We start from the raw sequence: 23,268 nt of genomic DNA, 5'->3' as shown, positions 1-23,268 counted from the left end.
AACACAATCCATTCATTGACTGGCCAGGTCCCAAGGTGATGGCCTGAGCCCAGCCAGGTGTCTCCAGTCAGCCCTCGTACCCAAAAGATCCCCGCTGAGGCTAAAACTGGTATTACGACCTTGCACAGGGTTTTTACAAGGACAATGCTAGGGTCCTGCCTCCGCACCCCCCCCCCCCCCCCGCCCCCCTATGATTGCGCCATTGACCTCCTGCCTGGGCCCACTCTCACCAATATCTCTACGATATCTCCAAGCCTGAGCAGGAGGCCCTTGATCCCTCAACAGCTCTGATGCCTTAGTCGCAGGTCACATCCAGTCATCCTCCTCGCGGGTTGGGGCAGGATTCATTTTTTTTGAGAAGGACGGCTCCCTACACCCCTGCGTCAACTATTGAGAACTTAACACAATCATCATCAAGATAAGAAAACTTGGAATATATCAAGTCAGCCCTGAGGCTGAATCCTCGCCATGTCAAGTGGGCCGTTTTCTTCAGATTTTTACCTTTTCTTATGTCCCGGGCTCTAGAAACGGCAAACCTGATGGTCTATCCCGCATCTTCCAATGCATGGACTCTGAGGAGGGGCTCACGACAATCTTACCGCCCTCATCTTTAGTAGCAACTATCAGGACTGACCTGGAGGCTGAGGTCCGGAGTGCCCAAGAACCAGAGCCTGACCCCAGACAAGGTACACAGAGGAATCTTTATGTTCCGAGTTCGGTGCGATCCAGTGTGCTGGAATGGGGCCACACCTCAGGTGTGACCTGCCACCCAGTTGTGACCTGCACACTGGTTGCATTGCGCCAAGACAGTGGATGTTTACTCCTGTCACCCAATCACAAGTCCAGCATCTGATGAGTTAAGCCAGTGCTTCTCAAATAGTGGGGCGCGCCCCCTGGGGGGGGGGGGGGGCGCAGTGCGATACCTGGGGGGGCGCGTGTAACCCTGGGGAATAGGATTTTATTTGGCCGTACTAGTATAAAGTGTAATTGCGCATCCACAACAGTAGCTGGCAGTGGCGCTCTCATTGTTACTTCTGTCATGTTTGTGAGAGTGCAACATTTCACATGTTGTACCTATAACACTTTTATAAAATGATTTTATTTATAGTCACGGTGGGAAGTGGGGGGGGCGCGAATAGTTTTCTTCTTGCTAGGGGGGGCCTAACAGAAAATAATTGAGAAGCACTGAGTTAAGCAAAGGGAGGTGCGGTTCATCAGACATCAAGGACTATTTAAGGCAACTAGAACATGACCACCTCGCTGGATCATCTTAATCAGTTCACTGTTAGGTACTTTCTCGGGCTACCTCCTAGTCTGCCTCACCTGATCTCCGACCTCTTGTTTTGTTCCCAGCACTTTGACCACCCTCACGACCACGGACCATGACTACAATCTCGACCGCGCATCTCGTACCTTTGCTTTGGACCCCTTTACGGACCTCTTGGCTATTGACTTCCACGCTACACAAGACGACGCCACTACGCTTCTCTTCTTGTACCTTTACATTGTCATACCCAATGCACACTCTAAATAAAGATAAACTTCCACATCCGGCTTGTGTGAATTTGCCTGCTTCGGGGACCTCCACCCATGATTGTAACACAGACTATGAAGTAGACATCGAACGGTCACACAAACGACTTCCTTTCTGTGTCCAGAAATGCTGCAGGTTGTTTTTGTGGGTGGTCCTGGTGGTCTCCATGGTAGCGGTCGTCACAGCGATGGTCGTCATCCTCTACATCAACAACTATCCGCTGCCCTTTATCAACAGGTACTTGAAAACATTTAAGTTTTTCATAAATTTATATCTGAAAACAAAGTGCATCTTTTACTTTTGTGCAAAATGTGCTAATTAGTCAGGCGTCAGGGAGGACCATCATCACCCACTGCTTTCACAAAAACATTCATTCATTTTCTGTACCACTTATTCTCACAGTGGTCCCTGGGCATGCTGGTGCCAATCCAAGCCAACTATGGCCATCAGACACAGCCTTAAGTGGTGACCAACCAATCACAGGGTATTAATGGTGCTCGGACAATTGGTCGCCGGTCTTTTGGTCGCCAGTCTTTTGGTCGGCGGTCTTTTGGTCGGCGGTCTTTTGGTCGGCGATCTTTTGGTCCCTTTTGGTCGCCGGTCAAATGGTGACAGAGAGTTCACTGTTGAAACCAGCTCTCAATTGTATTCATGAGAGAGTTTAATATCTAAGAGAGAGAGAGAGAGAGTTTAATATCTAAGAGAGAGAGAGAGAGTTTAATATCTAAGAGAGAGAGTTTAATACCTAAGAGAGAGAGTTTAATATCTAAGAAAGAGAGTTTAATATCTAAGTACTGTTTAAAATCTAAGTACATTTGACCGGCAACCAAAAGTCCGGTCACGGATATTAGGAAAAGAACAGCCATTCTTGCTCAGACTCATACCTGTCCTACCATGCATGTTTTTGGGATGTGGGAAGAAACCAGAGTAACTGGAGAAAACCCGCACATGCCTATGGATAAGATGTAAACTCGACACAGGAAAGTCAGAACCCATTTGTGATTGAACCATTGATCTTAGAACTGTAAGGCCGACGTGCTAATCACTCATCACACATCAGGCCACAGAAAGCAAGTGAACAAAAAAGTTAAAGGAATAATTCCCACGCAACAAAACCAACCCATTGCAGGTCTAAGTCTATCTTTGGGGACGGTGAGGTCAGAAACTGTTCGCATTGTCTGTAGGCCTCATACCTACAAAGCTGTGTTCTCGCTTTTTGTTCTGGAGACTTTGGAAGACAGACGGAGATTCCCAAGGTCCGTTTTAATAAATCAGCAGGACTTTATTCAAAGAGCGACACCTCTTTGATATCCAAGACCAGTTTATATATGCTTTTTAGCAGACAAAAATGGGCATTAATCTGAATATTAGTTGGCGTGTTTCAATTTAGAAGAAACTTTCCAAACTAAGTTGTTTCCAATGGCCAGCTCGTCTTTGCAATTCAACAGTGCCCCCAGTCAGGGGCATCTCTGTCCGCCCTCACCAGCTGAAAGCCATCCAAGGAGAGGACAGAGTCTGGTGTTAGCTCATTCAGCCAGGTCTCCGTGAAGCACATAATGCAGATTCTCCGATATTGTCGTTGTTGTTTGGTAAGCGCCATTAGCTCTTCCATCTTATTGGGGAGAGATCTTATGTTCTCCATAATAATAGATGGAATGCTGGGACTGAAGCTTCACTTTCTCTCCTGACATTTTCGTTCAGCTATGCATCCTTTTCTCTTCCTCTTTAACTCCACGGGGAGGTCCAGGTCCTTGGGGAATCCAGGTGTTGCGTAGCGCTAACAGCTGATCCTTGGTGTAAAACAGCGTTGGCATGGCTGAGTGGGTCAAAAATGTAATGTCCAAAATTTAAAAAAGATAAACTAAACAAATAGATCAAAGACTGCCTATTGCACAGCTTGAGACTTAGAGTAGAGTCTTGAAAGTAAAGTTTTAAAACATTAAAGTTTGGAATATAATATACGAAGTAAAGTAACAAGTAAAAACTTAAGAGACAATAAAATGTACAAATAAAGGATAAAAAAACCTGTAGAAAAACAGAATATAAGTGAGGGTTTAGGGAGCTACTGCAACAAGCAGCCACTTTGAACGGCACCTATGATGCATATGATCCAGGCCAGAGGCATAAATCGGTGGCCAGCCGATCACAGCGTACAAGGTGTTAAAGCTGTACTAAGCCCTCTCTTATACAGACTCGCAGGAGTATGAATTTTGGGCCAGTGGCTAGAGCCAAATTCCCGATTGTTTTGTCAGGAGATGAGACGTGATGGCTCGGCCGCTTTACAAACTCAGTGGACAGGCACATTTTCTGTGTGCCCTACCCCAGCGTAGCTTTCCTGTACACACAATCAACAGTTTTTATTTGATCAAAACTAACCAGAGGAGGAAAGAAACCTTACTTAAACTCCTCCACCCGGGGAAGGACTTGATCTCTGACCCAGCGACCATGCCACCTTTTTCCAACTGAGGACCATGGTCTGAGATTTGGAGGTGCTGATTGTCTTCCCGACCGCTTCACACTCTGTTGCGAATCTTTCCAGCGAGAGTTGGAGATCACGACATAATGAAGCCAACAAAACCACATCATCGGCAAGAAGCAGGGATGCAATACTGAAGCCACCAAACCGAAACCCCTCAACGCCACGGCTGCGCGTAGATATTCTGTCCATAAAAGTGTTGAACAGAATCGGTGACATAGGTCAGCCCAGGGAGAGTCCAACCTCCTCTGCAAACCAGTGGCGGTCCGTGCATTTTCTAGTAGCGCCTTCAGCTATCGGAATCGATCCAACCCTCAAAAACTATTTTATGGCTATAAAACCTCTACTGCAGCTGCAGTTGTGACAAATTCATCAATACGAACCTCATATAATTGAATGCTCAAAGTCGATCCTGTCCCGTCGTATTTCTGGCATATGTTTTTATTCGATTTCGAGGGTTGCTTGCTTTGGAGGTGTCCGACCTTTTTTAATGATGTCCAGCTTTTTTTCTTGAAAAGTTCGTCTTGAAAATGGCTTTAACAGTAAATCTGCAAACCAATCCATTTATTCTTCTTCTTCAGCCATTGCGGGTGGACAAAACCGCTATTAAATCAACATAACAATATATTTGCTCATGCACCACGCTCCAGATACAATTTGGTAACTCTGGCTATTCCACTCTATCACTAGCCAATCATAGTTGGTGAAAGCAATGACGTATCCATATGCCTGCTAGAAGGCCTTGGTGTCACCAAAATCAAATTCTGATTAGTTGAAGCAACAGTATTATTGACACTCGTTTAATACAGCAGAGCCTGCAGAACTGATTGTGAAGGCCTTGGGGCAGATTTCTGATCCTGGCAACAAATAATAGCTGAAATGTGATTGGTTAAATGCTTCAATACGAAAACACACATCTGGAAGCAGTGCAACTAGGCGGACAGCAATGTAAGGAAGCTGACAGACAATTTGGAATGATTTAATAACTATTCATGGACAAAATATAATTAAAATCAGTCTGTGATCCAGATATTTTTTAGGCCAGCAGAAAATGCTTTGAAGGCCCTGACAGCACACCACTGCTGGAAACGGATCCGACGTACTGCCGGCTTCACGGATCAGACTGACACCGGTCATAAAGGGACTGGACCCCGGTCTTCCAATCCTGAGGCACTGACCCTGATGTCCACGCGATGTTGCATCCAGAGACTTTTTGAAACAACGGGAGATCTCATCCACCCCCGGGGCCTCACCACCAAGGAGCTTTTTAACCACATCGGTGACTTCAACCCCAGAGATAAGAAACCACCTCAGAGTTCCCCGGCTTTGCTTCCTCATGGGAACGTGTGTCGGGGGAATTGAGGACGTCTTCAAAGTATTCAGCCCACCGATTCCTATCATCCTGAGTTGAGGTCAACAGGGCCCCGTTCTCACTATACATTGGTGGTGCTCCCCCCTTCTTAGACACCGGATGGTGGACCAAAATTTCCTTGAAGCCCCCTGGATGTTGTTATCCATGGCCTCACCGAACTCCTCCAATGCCCAGGTTTTTAGCCTCGGAGAAAACCAGAGCTGCGTGCCGCTTGGCCACCCAGTACCCGTCAGCTTGACTCCTTTTTCAGCCTGACAGCTTCCCTCACCACCGGTGTCCACCAGCGCGTTCTGGGATTGCCACCACGACAGGCACCGACCACCTTGCGACCGCATCTCCGGTCTGCTCCCTTAGGAATAGAAGCGCGGAACATGGTCCACTTGTACTCAATGTCCATCGCCTGTTCCCGGACATGACATACACAACGACTGGTGGGAATTTAAACTCTCAGCAGACCCTCACCCCTGGTGGTGAGGGTCTGCTGAGAGTTGACAGCTCCGCCCTCTCTTTACCCGAGTGCTCAATACATGCATCCGCAGGTTTGATGACACGAATACAAAGTCGATCATCGAACTGCGGCCTTGAGTGTCCTGGTGCAAAGTGCACATATGGACACTCTTATGCTTGAACATGGTGTTCATTATTATCAATCCAGGACAAGCGCAGTAATCCAACAATAAAACACCACCCACATTCTGATCAGGGGGCCATTCTTCCCAATCACTCCCTTCCAGGTGTCGCTGCCATTGCCGTCTTGAGCATTGAAGACCCCCAGCAGAAGTAGGGAGTCCCCCAAAGGATCAGTACCCCCTCCAAGAATACCAAATAGGATGCATACTCTGAACTGCTGTTTGATGCATACCCACCAACAAGTTAGGTCCCGTCGGCCCACCTTAAGACAGAGGGATGCTACCTTTTCGTCCACCAGGGTAAACACCAACATACAGGCACCGAGCCAGGGGGCAACAAGTATGCCCATACCCGCCCAATGCCTCTCACTGTGAGCAACTCCAGAGTGGAAGTGTCTTACCCCCTTCAAGAGTAGTGGTACCAGAAAACAAGCTATGTAGAGGTGAGCCCAACGACATCAATCCGGAAATTCTCGAGCTCACACACTAGCTCAGGCTCTTTACCAACCAGTGAGGTGACATTTCACGCCCAAGAGCCAGTTTCTGGGGATTGGGCCAAGGATCTCTTCTCTGCCACCCAGCTTTCGACGCACCCGAACTCTCTGGCCCCTCTCATAGGTGATAAGCCCATCTCAGGGGGAACCCAGGTCGCCCCATGGGTGTAGGCCCAGCCACCAGGTGCTTGCTGTCGCGCACTTGCTCCGGGCCTGGCTCCGGAGTGGGGCCCCGCTAACCCGCCTCCGGGCAAGGGAAGGAAGATGTTGTCCAATAATGTTGCTCATGACCCTATCATGAACACAAGGACCCGGACAACATAGCTCCAAGATTATAACGTCTAGCTATTTGTTAATTTGTGAGTAGGTGGTAAATTAGAACAAATAAAAGTGTAAAACATTTATTGTGGTTGCTCTGTTGAGGGCTGTATTTTGTATTTCTTTGGGTATGTGGGGGGACACCTGTAACGTTGCTATTTGGGGTCGCAAGCTGATAACATGCGACCACACGAGACCACGGAATTGAATGGACTTTTTCATTGTGATGTGCACGCTACAATAAAGACAGCTTATGACTGCAGCCAATGGAGTCTCAGTTTTATGTTCTGCACGGAGAGTGCTGCACCCATGCAGACGGTCTGCTACAATTAGAGTAGTGTTATGTATTTTTGTCAATGTCCTTGTAATTTAGACTGTTACGTTGAACCATGCTACAAAATAAAGTGTAGGTATTTGTCAGCTGTATTGAACTTAGCTAAGAGTTGGGTCCTTTGAGTATTAACGCTATGGGAGTCAATGCTAGGCTATCAATGCTAGGCTATCAATGATGACGGTTGTACTTGACTGTGTAGGTCCCATTTCTGAAAAGTATGTTGCTCCCCTCAAAATTTTCGCTGAATTCAAAGCTTTTGCCAAACGCTGCGCTTTCACCAAACTCTAGGCTTTCACCGAACTTAGGACTTTGGCGTAACAGAAAGTATGGGCAATCCTCATTGACAATAATGCTTTATTTAGAAAGGAAACCAGATGTTTTATTTTGTATCAAGTCTAAAATTCCTTTCCAGCATTAGGTCGGGCCGCACCGCCTGGAAAAATAATACGTCGTGGATGTTTTGCAGCAAATTAAATTTGTCAGATTGATTAGTATGCTTGAGATTATCTACAACGTTATGAATGCAAAAACAAAACTGGTATAGTGTGTAGTGTTGCGATTACTGTTCACATTTTTAATTTATGATGTATTTACGGACCACCTGATGATTGAGGTTCACTTGTTTAAGTTCTGTGCGGGCAGGCGCGGTCTCAATTCCCACTGGTTTTGGTGTCATTGTGAGTGCGAATGTTCGCCTGTCTCTGTGTGCCCTACGGCTGACTGTCGATCAGTCTTGGGCGTAGTCTGCCTTTCTCCCAAAGTCGGCTTGGATAGGCTCCAGCAACAAATGGCAAACTTCACAAGGATGCACGGTTCAGAAGACGAAGGAATGGATGAATTTATCCCTGTAGTTTTGTTTGTGAGCATGTACTGTTGAAAACAGCTCTGAACAAGAGTTTAATATCTAAATATCTACTGTTGATTCATGAGGGAGAGAGAGTTTAATATCTAAGTACTGTTGAAACCAGCTCTCAAAACTAACTAAATTTAGATATTAAACTCTCATGAAAATAATTTTGAGAGCTGGTATATATCTAAATTTAAATATTAAACTCTCTCTCATGAATCAACAGTAGATATTTAGATATTAAACTCTCTCTCTCTCTCTCTCATGAATCAACAGTAGATATTGAGATATTCAACTCTTGCGAATATAATTTTGAGAGCTGGTTTCAACAGTACTTGGATATTAAACTCTCTCATGAATCAACAGTAGATAATTACATATTAATCCCTCATGAATCAACAGTAGATATTTAGATATTAAACTCTTGTAAACTCTGTTAGGTCCATTAATAATTACCTTCGTCCGTAATTATCAATAACTGCAGGCAGACATCTTATTCAATTATTGACATTTAATTAAATAGAAATGGATAACAACAGGTAAAACCTCCGAGGGGAGATTCAGCAAGTTCCTCTTACAACTTCCGAACGTCTCCCCGAGTAGATGTTTTCGTACGACTCTTATTGCCATGAATCAAAACAATTTACAGAGTTGTTGATCATTCCATCACGTATGAGTAAAAACAACATCTGGGACTACAATAACAATCAAAGTATTTTACCAATAACAAAAACAGGAGACTAGACCTAAACAACATTTAGATTAGAACAATTATGCCTTCCTTGACCTAAGAATCATATAATAATTACATAAAGAAAAACCCGAAGTGCGTCACGAGTGTTATGGACGTGGCAGAAACAATATCTTTGTTATGGGCTCCGTTGCTGGAAATGGCAGATATCCAGTCCTTGCCCGATCAACAATCCCTGGAGAAGTCTATGTGAGAGTGGACTAGGCGGCAGTTCATGACCTCACAACACTTTGAGAATAATAAGAGAATGATTTAACAAAGAAATGACTTAATACAACTATATTTATAATAGTAATACAGAATAAACCCAACAACTCTCTCTCTCTTTCTCATGAATCAACAGTAGATATTGAGATATTCAACTCTTGCGAATATAATTTTGAGAGCTGGTTTCAACAGTACTTGGATATTAAACTCTCATGAATCAACAGTAGATAATTAAATATTAATCCCTCATGAATCAACAGTAGATATTTAGAAATTAAACTCTTGTGAATATAATTTTGAGAGCTGGTTTCAACAGTAGTTGGATATTAAACATTACTTAGATATTAACCTCTCTCATGAATCAACAGTAGATATTTAGATAATAAACTCATTGAAAGCTGTTTTCAACAATACTTACTCTCTGTCCCCATTTGACTGGCGACCAAAAGACCAGCAACCAAACGTCCGGCAACCAAACGTCCAGGCGACCAAACGTCTGGCCGACCAAACATTCGGGCGACCAAACGTCCGGTGACCAAACGTCCGGTGACCAAACGTCCGGGCGACCAAACGAAAAACCGGCCAGGTTTTTCATCACGCTATTAGAAATGAATGGACCCACTGAAAATAAACCAGGGTGCTTTTGTAAAACTAGATATTGATTCACAGTTTCTTGAATTTAAAAGTATGTCAGTGGTACTTAAAAATTAAAAACATTGTTGGGAACCATACTTTTCAGAGGCTCCTGGACATCTCCTGTCATCTCAACCAATCCCAAAGAGTCAGGCGCATTGGTGACGGTGTCACAGGCGAGCGAAGGCGAAGCCATCAGTATCTTTCTTGACCCCAACTGTCCAGACCCAACCCGCCACTTGGAGCGGTGGGAGGCACTGCAGAACTCGCTGTTGCGAGCGGTGAGCACACGCAATGCCGAAGACTGGAAGGAGATGACACATGTACGCGTACTGGCGGGAGACTCTGCGGAGGGAGACTTCAGACACGACACACATGCCCTCAAGAGTGGACAAGCAATTCTGGAGCAGAGACTGGAAAGCCTGCAGAACCAGCAGAAGCGGGTCGCTCAGGTGAAGGAAAACACATTTTCATATTCACATTTTTTGCAAAATGTCACATTTCTATTGGAGTTTGCTCTTTTTTGACCTCATACTCGATGACTCCTGCTCATTTTCTGTTCTAGCTGTTTTTGTAAGACAGACAGAGACATACAATCAGTTTAGACAGAACTTCTAAACATGGAGTTATGTCAAAAACAAAGACAAAAGCTTTCATTGTCGTTATATACAGCTGTGTATAACGAAATTGGTGGTGCTACTCCATTAAGTGCGTTTTCCCAGTAAAAACATAAATAATATAAAAATATAAAAAGCCACGTTCGGGCAAAGTAAATTCTAAAATATTGCACAATCTAAGATATTGCATATTGCTATTGCACACCCCAACGTTGTTGCACAGGAGTGCATGCTAGTGCAAGTTCAGAGCCCTGATGCCTCTGGGAAAAAACTGTACCCAAGTCTATTCCTCCGTGTTTTGTGAGACCTGTAGCTTCTGCATGAGGGCAGCTGCTGGAACAGGTTGTGACCAACAATGTTCACGGCTTTGCTGAGGTGGTGAGGCCTGGCAATATCATCCAGTGAGGCCAGAGAGCAGCATTCATTCTGTGCATGGCGTTTCTGTCTGCTGCCATGCGTACCACACTGTAATGAAGTATGCCAGAATGCTCTCCACAGTAGCTCTATAGAAAGTTACCAGAAGCTTAGTGTCCAAGTTGTTCCTCCTGAGTACACTCAGGAAATGGTCGCTCCTGGGCCTTCTTCACCACTGCCGTAGTGTTGGTAGAACAGGAGAGCAAGTCCGTGAAGTGGACCCCCAGGAAGTTGAAGGAATGGACCCTGTCTACGCATACTACATTCATGAGGAGTGGGGCCAGACCTGTGTTGCGTTTGCAAAAGTCCAGGATTATTTCTTTAGTTTTCTTGGTGTTCAGTGTGAGATTGTTCAACCAACACCACAAAGACAGTTCGTTGACCTCATCTCTGTGGGCAGACTCATCCCTCCTGAGATGAGTCTGACCAAAGTGGTGTCATTGGCAAATTTGATGATGGAGTTAGAGTGGTGGGTAGAAGAGGACTCCTTACACAACCTTGAGGGGAGTCAGTGCTCAGTGTAATGGAGGAAGAGAAGTGGGGACCAAGTCTAGCTTTTTGTGGACAATTGGTTAAGAAGTTCTTGAAGTAGAAAGTTTGTTGTTGCCGTTAGCTAATTTTAATATTAGCCTGTTTCTACTTCCACAAGTTCTTTTAATTCATAAATGGAAAAAGTCAGCAGAGTCTCGTTCAAAAGGCGTGGCTTTATATAACAGATCGATCTGGACCTAACACCTCATACAGAAGCAAGAGGAAGAAAGGTAACTCAATACATTTTACAAAGCACATAGCAATGATCTCCGTCCCTCTGAGTATGAGTGTGTGTGTGAAAAAAAACCCTATGACCCCACACATGGGTCATCCTTTTAACTCATGTCTGTCGGCAGTAACTTCTCTTTCTCTGAGCCGAGAGGGCCATAACTTCTGGTAACACAAACAAAACTGGAAAAAGGAGTGAGACACTAGGGTTCACATTGGTCATTCTAAGATAACGGAACTGAAAGTAACTTCAGCGTCTATGCCATAAAGTATAGATAGCTCATTATTTACGCGATAAATCATACAGGGTTTAACAAGCGGCTGTGTTCCACATAGTGAAGTCGTAAAAACACTATTAAACATATATAGTGGTTCAGCCTTAGTTTCATTTGCTTAGTTATTAATGTATTAGTAAGTTGCATAATTGTCGTTAGTTAACATTTTAATATATAATTCCAACATTCTTAATCCAGCAGCCGATAGTAATAGGATAGTTCAAGGTGGGAGAGTTTGTTTGTCAGCCAAAATGTCCGGTATTATAGTGTTGAAAGCTGAGCTATAGTCAATGAAAAGCATCCTCACATAGTTCTAATGGTGCTCCAAGTGGCTCAGTGCTGTGTGTAGATGGCGTCCTCAGTGGATCGGTTTGCTCTATAAGCAAATTGATGAGGGTCAACTGAGGGAGGGATTGTGCCACTGATGTGGCATATTATTATTACCAGATGCTAATGTTAGCATGCTACTTAGCCTCCTGATAGCTACTATAAAACAAATAGAAGCTTGACCCCCAAATGGAGTCCTTATTGTCGCCAGTGACTTCAACCAAACATGTTTAAAGAATGTTCTGCCTAAGTTTATCCAGTATGTGAAGTGTCACACCAGAGGATAAAAAACTACACTGTTTATTCTAACATTTAACATGCTTATAGGAGGGAATGTGACACTACCAATTACAATGACAATTATAAGGTCTCTGTTAACACAAATGCCTTACTAGAAGAGGAACTGAACTGTTTCTCTGCCCGCTTTGAGACTGACAAATCGGATTCAGTCTCAACACATCCACCACCTTGCGGCAGTACAATGAAGCTTCAGGAACATGAAGTGAGACGGGTACTGCTGAATGTTTGCTCAAAGCCCGTGCTGACCGGCGGACAGGATTTCCACAAATCTTTTCAATCGTTCCTTGCAATAATCCATCATACCCTCCTGCCTGAAATCTGCCACCATTGACAGCCTGAATGATTCCAGACCTGTGGCACTTACGCCTGTGATCATGAAGTGCTTCGAAAAGTTGATCGACTACTACATCAAGGACATATTCCCTCCCTCAGTTGCCCCTCACCAGTTGCTTATAGAGCAAACAGGTCCAGTAAGGACGCCATCGCTGTAGCTCTACACACAGCACTGAGCCACCTAAAGCACTGGGGGAACTATGTGAGGATAGTTAAAGGGGGGGGGGGGGGGGGGGGGGATGAGTCTTCCTACAGATATGAGGTCACCAAACTGTCTTTGTGGTGTTTGGTGAACAACCTCACTAAACACTACGAAAACAAAAGAAATAATCTTGGACTTTCGCAAACGCAGCACAGATCTGGCCCCACTCTTCATAAATGGAGTATGCATAGAGAGGGTCTGCTCCTTCAACGTCCTGAGGGTCCACGTCATGGACAAGCTCCCCTGGTCTACCAACACCATGGCAGTGGTGAAAAAGGCCTGAGAGTACTCAGGAGGAACAACTTGGACACTAAGCTTCTGGTAACCTTCTACAGAGTCACTGTGGAGAGCATACTGGCATACTGCATTACAGTGTGTTACGCTGGAAGCATGGCAGCAGCTAGAAAAGCCACCCATACAGAGAGTGATCAACACCGGCCAAAAGATCGTCGGCTGCTCTCTGCCCTCACTGGATGACATTGCCAGCCCTCGCTACCTCAGCAGAGCCGTGAAAATTGTCAAGGACCCTTACCACCCTGGTCACAAGCTGTTCCACCTGCTGCCCTCTGGCAGACACTACAGGTCTCACAAAACATTGAGAAATAGACTAAGAGCCATTGGGGCTCTGAACTTATATAAGTACGACACACAATTGCTTCTGTGCAATAACCTCAGGATGTGCAATAACAATGTGCAATATTTTCGAATGTGTAATAATTTAGAATATTCCAAGTTTTTTTCTATTATCATGCCAAAATGTGACTGTTTTTATTGGGAAACATGCATTTTGTGGAGTAGCACCAATAGTTTTGTTAAAGGCTTTTGACTTTACTTTGACTTTTTGCCGTTGAAAATGAATGGGAACTGAATTGTGTCTAACAAAGAATCCTCACAATTAAATAGCAAAACAATCTAAAACATTGTCCAATATTTTAAACAAACCTAAACTTTGTATGCAGATGGTGTCTGATGAGCATGCGATGGTCCTTAAGCTAAATGCGGCGTTGACCGATTCTCTGTCTAGCCTACGGAGGGATTCCGAGAGCCAAAGCAGACTTCGCCCGGACAAACGCAAAGGTAGAGCAGTTAGAAATGAAAACCCACTAGCGAACTTTGTCGACCAATCTTTGCTGTTTAAATTGTATCTAATCCCTTCAGCTTTGGTGCCAAGAGACTGCAGTGATGTCCTGGAAGCAGGCAATTCTCAAGATGGCGTTTACTCCATCTTTCCCATTCACGAGCCCGCTGGCTTCATGGTTTACTGTGACTTGAGCACTGACGAAGGAGGCTGGACCGTACGTACTCGTGACTGAGCAATACACTAAAAAAATAACAACAAAAGGTTGGCCAGCCGTTGTATTAGTTTTATATTAGTTTTTTTAAGATCAGCCAAAATATAGCCGTGACAGAGCAATTGATATTATATTATTACATATTTTTGATTTAGGCACAAGTTGATTTAGGCACAAGTTTAGTTGGAGTCCTGCTGTAATATACCTGAGGAAAGGACATATAGTAGCATCAAGATAGTATGCGCAAAGGCCCTCATTTATTTAGACATTAAGAGTATTCTAAATAGGCAGTTCGGTTGGATGGACAGTTCGGTCGGACAGTTCATCGCTCGATTCGCCGCCGGACATTTCGTCTAACGGACAATTCTTCGCTGGATTCGTTCACTGTCCAAATTACAATCATGAGAGAGAGAGTTTACTGTTGAAACCGATCAACCAGGTAATCTGTAGCTCTCAAAATTATAATCATTAGAGAGAGTTTTTCAATGCATTGACTAAAAGTATAGTAAAACCTTTATTTGTTTAATAAAATAATAAGTTAAACACTTTAGCATGTCACATATTCTCACACACAAAGTTTACAAATTGCAATTATTATACTAATAGTCTCGATGTGTCTGTTCGGCGAGCTGTCTGGCGTCGTCGCGGGCTAAAAATATTCTAAGACTTATTTGTTTAATAAAAATGACCATATAAAGTATTTCAACACATTGCTGTATTGCAAGTTCTCTGTCACCCGGAATCGGTGGCCAGACGATCGCAGGGCACAAGTTGATGGACAACCATGCACAATCACACCCATACCTGGGGGCAATGTAGTGTCCTATCAGCCCACCGTGCATGTTTTTGAAATGTGGGAGAAAACCAGAGTACCTGGAGGAAACCCATGCAGGCCCGGGGAGAACATTCATACTCCACACAGGTGGACCGACCTGGATTTGAACCCAGGACCCCAGAGCTTTTTTTTTTTATTGTGAGCAATAAAGGACAGTGATTTTTAGCAACATATGTTGCCACTGCATTAAAACGGGTTAAGCAAGAATATTAATTTCTCTGTCTTCCATAGCACTTATTTTTCCAAGGGTCGCGGTTGTTCTGTAGCCTGAATCGTTAGCCAGCCAATTTCAGGGCACATGAAGACTATACACACTCACACCCATACCTGGGGTCAATGAGTTAGACCATACTAACAAGCATGTATTAGGAATGTTGGAGGAAACCGGAGTACCCGGAGAAAACCCACACAAGCCCAAGGAGAACATGCAAAGTACCCACAGTGAGTACCGTCCTGGGATCGAACTCTCAACCCCAGAACTCTGAGGCTGACGCACTAACCACTCACCAGGACATATATATTTTTAACATTGTATTACAAATGACACAATACAAAACAATTAAAATAATTATTGATTTAATGCCCCGCGATCTGTATGAGGATCAGCAGTGTGGAAACTCAATGAATTAGTTAATAATTTGCATAATCAGTATTGTTTATTTATTTTCATAACCAACATGCCCCCCAAAAAATTACATTGGTCTCAAATCATTTGACAAAATTGGCTTTTAGACAACATTGGTGTGTGCTTGTGTGTGCCAACAGGTGATCCAGAGAAGACAAGACGGCTCCGTCAACTTCTTTCGTGGTTGGGACGCATATCGGGATGGCTTTGGAAAAACCACAGGAGAGCACTGGCTTGGTCTGAAAGACATACACTCACACTTGTACAAAAATACCCAAAATTAATACCAAGTGACACTATCATTCATTTATTCATTCATTCTCCATACCACCTATGCTCGCCTATGCGGGGTTGCTGGAGCCTAACCCAACACTCTTTGGGTGAAAGGCAGACTCCGCACTAGACTGGTCGCCAGTCAGGCACAGAGAGAGACGGACAACCACTGCCCCTGAGTGGGAATTGAACCCAGACTCCCCGCACCAAAGTCAAGCAAAAGAGCCAATGCATCATTGCACTATATCACTGAGGCTCAATTATTCTGTGTTTCATGAACTCATTAATTTCCATAGGTAAAACATTTCAAATTTCAAAACGTAGTTTTTCCAACAACTTATATCCTATTACTCTTCACATAGTAATTGTAATTATATACTACATAATTCTCGTGACCCTAATTGAAGATAAAGCAGTTCAGAAAATGACAAGGTACAGAAAAAAGGCAGGAAATTAAGACGCAAAAAATCTATAGTTTTGCCTCAAATGTACTGTTTCATCAAAATACAAAAACAAAATATCTCCATTTATTTTATTTAGCCGGATTCATTCCCAGAGGGACCAACAAAATTACAGAGGTAAAGTCAGAAAATCAATGAATACGTAAAAAAGTAAAAAGTGTCAAAACTGAAAACGGCAAAAATTTAGAATAAGCATAAAACTGACAAAAAATTCCAAACTAAAAAAAAAGTTTTATATTATTGGTTTATATTGCTTCGTTCAAGTAGTACAAGTAAAACATTTTTTTAAAAGACTAAGGCAATCATTAGTTCTTTCGCCTGACTTCAGTGCGAGCAGCGTGCGATTGATTCCCACTTGGTGGCGGTGTGATTCAGAATGCAACAGGTTGCTTGTCTCTATATGTGCCCTACGACTGACTGGCTTTCTTGGGTGTAGTCCACGTATAACCCAAAGTCTGCTGAGATGGGGTCCATCACCCAGCAACTCTAACAAGGATGAGTGAAGTTAAAAAAAATGAATGAAAGAAAAGACTACTCAAGAACAGGGTACTAGTTCAGAATGTCGCATTCATTCTTGAAACATTGTAATTAGTAGTGTGGCCAACTTACACACTCAAACAATAACATTACTTCAAAATATTATTACTTCATACAAAGCGCAAAGAAGAGAAATGTCTCAAAATCAATGTCCCAAAATGTGCAAACACCACAAAATATTCAGTATACAGGAAGTGAACAATAAGAGAGAAAGAACCAGAAACACCTAACAATCGACAAAAAGTGATACAAAAAAGTGACCTCCGAACAGGCCAAAAAAATACGAAAAGTGACCCCAAAATCAACAGGAAGGGACCACTGTGTGGCCTAAATTTACAGGATGTGACCAATAAACTGTAAGTCACCCAAAAATGTCTTTAAATCAAAATGTGGAGGAAGTGAACACAATATCAACAATGACTTCATGTGACCGTTGTATAGCTTCCTTTGTGTTTGTTCTACAGATGCCACACCAGCATAACAGTGTGTGTCCTTATTTCAGGCCTGCAGCGGATCTACACCCTGACACGCTCAGACAGTTACGAGTTGCGAATCGACATGGCCGACTTTGAAAACGCCACGGCCTTCGCCCATTATGCCGAATTCTCTGTTGGCCGCGATTCGGTAAATCCCGAGGAGGATGGGTATCCCCTGGATGTGGCTCACTACTCAGGAACTGCAGGTACTCCAACCCGAAAATCGGAACCTGGCTACGGGTAGATTTTTTTTGCAAGTTTGTTTATCCACAGGCAGTGGTGGTGAGAGTATCCAAAATTAATTTGTACTCAAATAAGAATAGCATTACTTTAAGTACATTACTAAAGTACACAGAAAAGTAGTCATCCCAAAAATTCATTAAAGTGCCAGTAAAAATTATTAATTAAATAGAATACTCAAGCACTATGAAACAGCTTTTAACGTCATATTTATTTTTAAAACAATGCAATCAGTAGAGTAACCAAAAAAAAAGATTTACTAAATATGCTTGAAAAAATACTCAAAGGTTAAATAACTTGTTCGTCATCTGATTTATTTCATTTTATTTATTACTGATTCATTTTACTTCATTCCAATATAAGTAAATAAAAAGTAGCATTACTTCAAAATAGTATTACTTCAGTACGCACGCACAAATAAAAGTGGAACTTTAGTATTAGTTGCAGGCCTTGCCAAAATATGAAAAAAAGTATGATTTATAGTCTGGAAAATACGGTTGATGTAAGAGAGTAAATGAAAGCTAGATGGCACATGTGCTTGCAGGTGATTCACTCCTGAAGCATTCTGGCATGGCGTTCACCACTAAGGACCGAGACCTCGACCAGTCGGAAAACAACTGCGCTACATACTACCAGGGTGCCTGGTGGTATCGCAACTGTCACACATCCAACTTGAATGGCCAGTACCTGGGGGGAGGCCACGCTTCATATGCTGACGGCGTGGAGTGGTCCAGTTGGACGGGATGGCAGTACTCACTGAGATTCACCGAGATGAAGATTCGCCCTCGACCTAGACCTAAATGATGGAAAATTATTTTAAAGAGCTTGACAGACACGCCAACTTTCAATTTTGCCAAGGACAGATGTGTTCAAAGGAGATGATGCCCTTTTTGTTCTGCCGATTAATCTTATTTAATCAACTTTCTAATTCAGGGGTCTGCAACCCAAAATATTAAAAGAGACATACAGTGTTCCCTCGCTACTTCGCGGCTCAGCCACCGTGGACTCAGAGCTTCGCAAATTTTTTTTGGAAAAAAAAAATAATAATACAAATATTACATTGAAACAACATATTTTACAGTTTTTTTTGTTATAACATGAATTTCACTCTCTTTACCCGTATGCTATGTGGTTTACTGTATACAGGGGGGTAAAAAAAAGTTTAAAAAATAAAAAAAATTACAATTTTTTTTTTTGAATTCAATTCAAATTAAGCATTTTTGAAGGGGAATCCCTACTTCGCGGAAATTCACTTATCGCGGGTGGTCCGGGTCCCTATTAACCGCGATGACCAAGGGAACACTGTATTGGATAAATAAAATAAAAAAAATAAACAAAACATGCCGGGAGCCACTAAAAAATTAATAGCCTTATAACCTATTGATCTGAAATTGCGAGTTCTGGTATTTTACAAGTGTCAGTTTCTTTATATTCATAAGGATCCTCTTGCGCCGCACTGGATCCTTCTCGCCGTTTCAATCAAGAACTTTGATCCGGTCATAGTCACTTAGCTGCAGGTTGTGAGGAACTCCTTGTTCTTTGTGGTATGTTCTCTCCGTTCTTGCCCTTTTTTCCGCCTGCTTCTTCTGGATCGTGAAATGTTCTTATGCTCTGTGGTGAATTTGAGAATAGCTGCCCTTTGTCCTACAGTATTTGTTTTCCTCTGAGTGTGCTCTGCTCTGCGCTTCTTGAAGTTATTGGGGTAGCTTTATATAACTTGGTGTTCTGTGTGGTTATCTGCTATTTAGTGGTGTAGTGTCCTGTAGTTTGTTACCCATCTTTCATTGGGTCTCAACTTCAAATGTTATCCTACCCCCCCCCCCCCCCCCCTGCTCTGCCCCCCAGGTCTGTTACAACACACTGCCTGTGGCTGTTAGTAACATGTACAGGCTATGAAAGAGAAGTAACAAACCACAGGGCAATATACAGTCGACCAACCCAACCTGACGGATGTTTGCATGCTTCTTAAGTAAAACTATTTGTAACCATTGATGCTATGAACCAATGTATGAATATGCTCAATTGTTGTACCCTCATGTAATGCAAAAATAAACATGTACAGTAATACCGTGACATAGGAGTGTCCCAAAGAGAAATTTCCGATACAAGGAAAATTCTGAGAAAATGTTTGCCCTGAGATACGAGACGCTTCACAGAGTGGTCCTTTCCAATCTGCGCAGTAATTTTCTTGACGAGATAGAGGCTTCTTTGAATATGGATAAGGGAGAAACAGTTAGCCGGATATAGCGTGACCGAGACCATCATCTTTGAAAAGGCCAGCGTAATGTACAAGGACTTGAAAGTAAAGCAATCAGGTAAGAAAGTGGAGACTTCGACAGCAGCGGAAACATTCAAAGTGAGTTTTAGCTGGTTCGATAACTTTAAAAAATGAACTGGGACACATTCCGTTGTCAGTCAGTCAGGGTCCCGTAACCCACCAGGGTCGTAGGGGCACCGTGATGAAGATTCTTGAACCAACTGTCTCCATTTCTCTCGGTCGCGGGCGACTACTTGCGTTGCGTTGAGGCCATATCCCGTCCACTCCTTGATATTGTCCGTCCACAATTTCCTCTGGCCACCTCGTCTGCGTTTTCCACTGACATTTCCTTGGAGGATGACTTAGGAAAGTCCATCACCCCTGACGACGTGGCCGTACCACTTGAGCTTCTTCTTCTTTACGATTGATAGGAGATCTTCATACTTGTCTACATGGGCAGTAATTAGACCCCGAATTTCATCGTTTGATACCCGGTCTCTGTAGGTAATACCGAGAACCGTCCTGTAGCATTTCATCTCCAGTGCTTGTATTCTCCTTTGAAGCTCAGCAGTCAACGTCCACGTCTCACTTGCGTAGAGGAAAATTGACAGGACGAGGGCACGCAGCAGCTTGAGTTTGCTGCGGAGGTTGATGGATTTGTCTCTCCATATCGGTTTCAGCTTGGCCAGTGCTACCAAAGTTTGAGCTGCACGAGCCAAAACTTCAGCCTTGGAGCCTTGGTTACTGATGGTCGATCCAAGGTATTTGAACTGCTTCACAGTTTCTAACTGGGAGCCATTCACTGCAATCCCGCACATCATAGGCCCAACACTGTTCGTCATGATCTTCGTCTTCTCGGCGCTGATCTCCATGCCATATCTTGCTGCTGCTTTGACATTCCGTTGAGAGGCATGGGGAAGCAGCAAATTCCAACTGAAAAGCAGTGGTGCAATACATTAACACCTTTGCCTCGGTAATAGCACAAGATTACACCCATTTTTAAGTGTGTGTAAGATAAGTTCATTTAAGTTAAATTTTAAGTTTCTGTTGTGTTACTTAGTTTCACAAAAATGTAGCACACCGAATGTGTTGCTGTCACGTCTCTTTCCTGCCCTTTCTCTAGCTTTCTTCCTCCACCCACACTGTCATTAGCCGCTACCGTCTGCCATGGAGCACTGTACACAATGTCAGATTTTATTGCAGATCAAAACTACTAGATAGGTACTTGTTACTTTGTGAGCATAGGTGATGAATTATTAGAGAGGTGCTCATTATGACAATCTTTAAGGCACTCCTTGTTGAAAACCTGAGAGTAAGCCTTCAGGACATCGCGGATTTTATATTACATAAAAAAACTCGGACTGTAACTCGCTAAGTTTAAATGAGATTCATCACATTCAAATGCCTTTCTGTTGGGTTTATTCTGTAATACTATTATATATACACACACGTGTGCATTTAATCATTTTTGTATGAAAGCTTCTTCAAATTGTTTGAAGAGAACTCGGGGTCGTAACAAGTCACCGAGTCCTCGGGCCAAGGACCGTTGACTTGACATCTCACCCAGTCCCGAGCTCCGAGGACTGTTTATCTGGGTTTGCAACGAAGATGACGTCCTTTCTCATTCTTTATGGAATTTGTTACGACTCCCCCTGGGTTAAGATATACCAGGGAGTCACAACTACCACAGCAGAAGGGTTCGGTCAAGGATGAGTCAGACAAACAATGCTATTAGCTTTCAGTGATATTTTATTTACAAAGCCCACCCAAAACCTGGACTACGGGATAACATAGGGGAAGCGAAAGATATTAAAAGTGGCACCCTCAAATAAACACGGTAAAAAAAAACCTCCCAGACAGGTGTTCAAATGAACACCCACAAAATACAGGAAATAAGGCCGAAGGGTGCCACTGTCAGAACTGATGTACTCAAAGTCTAGACAGGGGGTTAGCTACATGTCTCAATGCAACAAACTATGTGTACCCCAGGGTGTCTAAACTTATCTCAAGCCCCCCTATGCAACCCAATATCATTAACTTTGCCCACATAAATACTAAATATAACAAGGAGTATCGTACTCACAATACCAGGTGGCGCTGGGGCAGTCAAACTTTACTTAACATTAAGTGTTTTATAATTATATTTAAGCATAATTATTGATGAACCTATCACTTTCTGATTGAGTTCTGACATTGATGTGTGCACTGTCTAGAATTTGCTGCGGGGCGCAAAATTCCTCCGTACGCCACTGTAAGGAATTAATGAAAATATATTTCAATAATTAGGCAAAAATGGTATTGGCACTTAGTGTGCAAAAGTTGTTATTATTTTTTTAATGGGATAATTGATACTTGGCTTGTACTGTTTTTTTTATATAGGTGCGAAAACATGTAACTATCAAGAAGTGTATTTATTTAACATTACAGCTCTACGCATATGAAAAGACTACCTAATGTGTTAATATCAAATATAATCTATATATTAAAAATGTTGTCAATGCTATTAAGTACTGTACTCACAGTGAACATAGTTCCTTTCCACTTGATATAAAAAAAACAGGTTTAGTGGAGTTTGTACGGTTTTTGGGGGGTTTGTACGGGGAATCATATTCATTTATAAGGGCAGTTATCGGCAGAGGTTGACAGGTATGGACCGTGTACATTCTGCGATATTCGATATGGTATTGGTTTGTATCAGAGACCCACCTTATCTTGAACGGGAGTTTTAAATTTGGTCTGCTTTTTTTTTTTTTTAACTGGGAGAGTTTTACAAGTGTTATTCGGCTGGAAACTGGCTTACCCATCTGGCAACCTCCCTGAAAAGCAAACAGTAAGAACATGTAGAAGAAGAACCCGCCTCTGTGTGTATAACGGCAAATACTTTTTGTCTGAGAATACCGAACCGGATCTGGGGAGCTTCGTTTTCCGCCACCTGGATGCGATGAACCGCCCATCACGTTTGATTTGATGTGAGTACATTCTTACGCATGAGATTTGGATACTTGTTAGGCTAATGCTAGCAGCTGTACGCATTTCCCTCTCGTCAAGCTAATCACATATAGCAAGAGTTATGGCAATCACCAGTGCGTTTTGTTTATATGCATTTTTGCTGTATAAAACAGAGTTCATTTTGGTTTTATTAAAGTTGTTCTTTATGGACTTCGTACCCACAACAATGCGTGCTCGTTTACTGTTCTGAGAGGTTTTAGGAAGACAGACGAAGACACAAAAGATACCGAGTGAGGCTCGCAGGGTCTCCTCTCATTTTCTGAACCGCTTTATCCTCATTGGGATCGCGGGGGTGCTGGAGCCTCTCCCAGCTGACTCTGGATCAGAGGCGGCGGACACCCTGAATCGGTGGCCCGCCGATGGCAGGCCACAGGGAGTCGGGCCATCATGCACACTCACACCCACACCCTGGGGCAATTTAGAGTGTCCAAACAACCTACC

At 43.1% G+C, this 23,268-nt stretch overlaps 2 protein-coding genes and 1 long non-coding RNA gene across 6 annotated transcripts in view; 2 read left to right on the top strand and 1 right to left on the bottom strand.

Annotated features, from left to right (window-relative positions):
• LOC144209597 (fibrinogen C domain-containing protein 1-like) overlaps positions 1–19,634 on the top strand; it is a 28,696-nt gene extending 9,062 nt beyond the window's left edge. The window contains exons 3-9 of one of the 2 annotated variants that reach the window (XM_077736016.1): positions 1,659–1,771; positions 9,702–10,047; positions 13,782–13,899; positions 13,981–14,117; positions 15,715–15,811; positions 17,348–17,527; positions 18,106–19,634. In XM_077736016.1, coding sequence (XP_077592142.1) covers positions 1,659–1,771; positions 9,702–10,047; positions 13,782–13,899; positions 13,981–14,117; positions 15,715–15,811; positions 17,348–17,527; positions 18,106–18,365 — 1,251 coding nt within the window. In that variant the 3' untranslated portion in view covers positions 18,366–19,634. Of the gene's footprint in view, positions 1–1,658; positions 1,772–9,701; positions 10,048–13,781; positions 14,118–15,714; positions 15,812–17,347; positions 17,528–18,105 lie in introns of both variants that reach the window. The other variant, XM_077736015.1, reaches the window with a different exon arrangement.
• LOC144209599 (uncharacterized) lies at positions 19,550–23,213 on the bottom strand. Its single transcript, XR_013329176.1, has 2 exons — positions 23,055–23,213; positions 19,550–20,751 (listed from the first exon to the last, which is right to left on the bottom strand). It is a non-coding gene; the product is annotated as an uncharacterized LOC144209599 (long non-coding RNA).
• Positions 22,444–23,268, top strand: part of pomt1 (protein-O-mannosyltransferase 1) — a 57,331-nt gene continuing 56,506 nt past the window's right edge. For all 3 annotated transcript variants that reach the window (XM_077736011.1, XM_077736012.1, XM_077736010.1), the window contains exon 1: positions 22,444–22,787. The gene's annotated coding sequence lies outside the window, so the exon portion shown is untranslated. The remainder of the gene's footprint in view (positions 22,788–23,268) is intronic.

Source organism: Stigmatopora nigra, chromosome 16 (genome assembly GCF_051989575.1).
Source record: "Stigmatopora nigra isolate UIUO_SnigA chromosome 16, RoL_Snig_1.1, whole genome shotgun sequence".
NCBI classification, from domain to species: domain Eukaryota; kingdom Metazoa; phylum Chordata; class Actinopteri; order Syngnathiformes; family Syngnathidae; genus Stigmatopora; species Stigmatopora nigra.
This window is presented reverse-complemented; position numbering and strand designations above follow the sequence as displayed.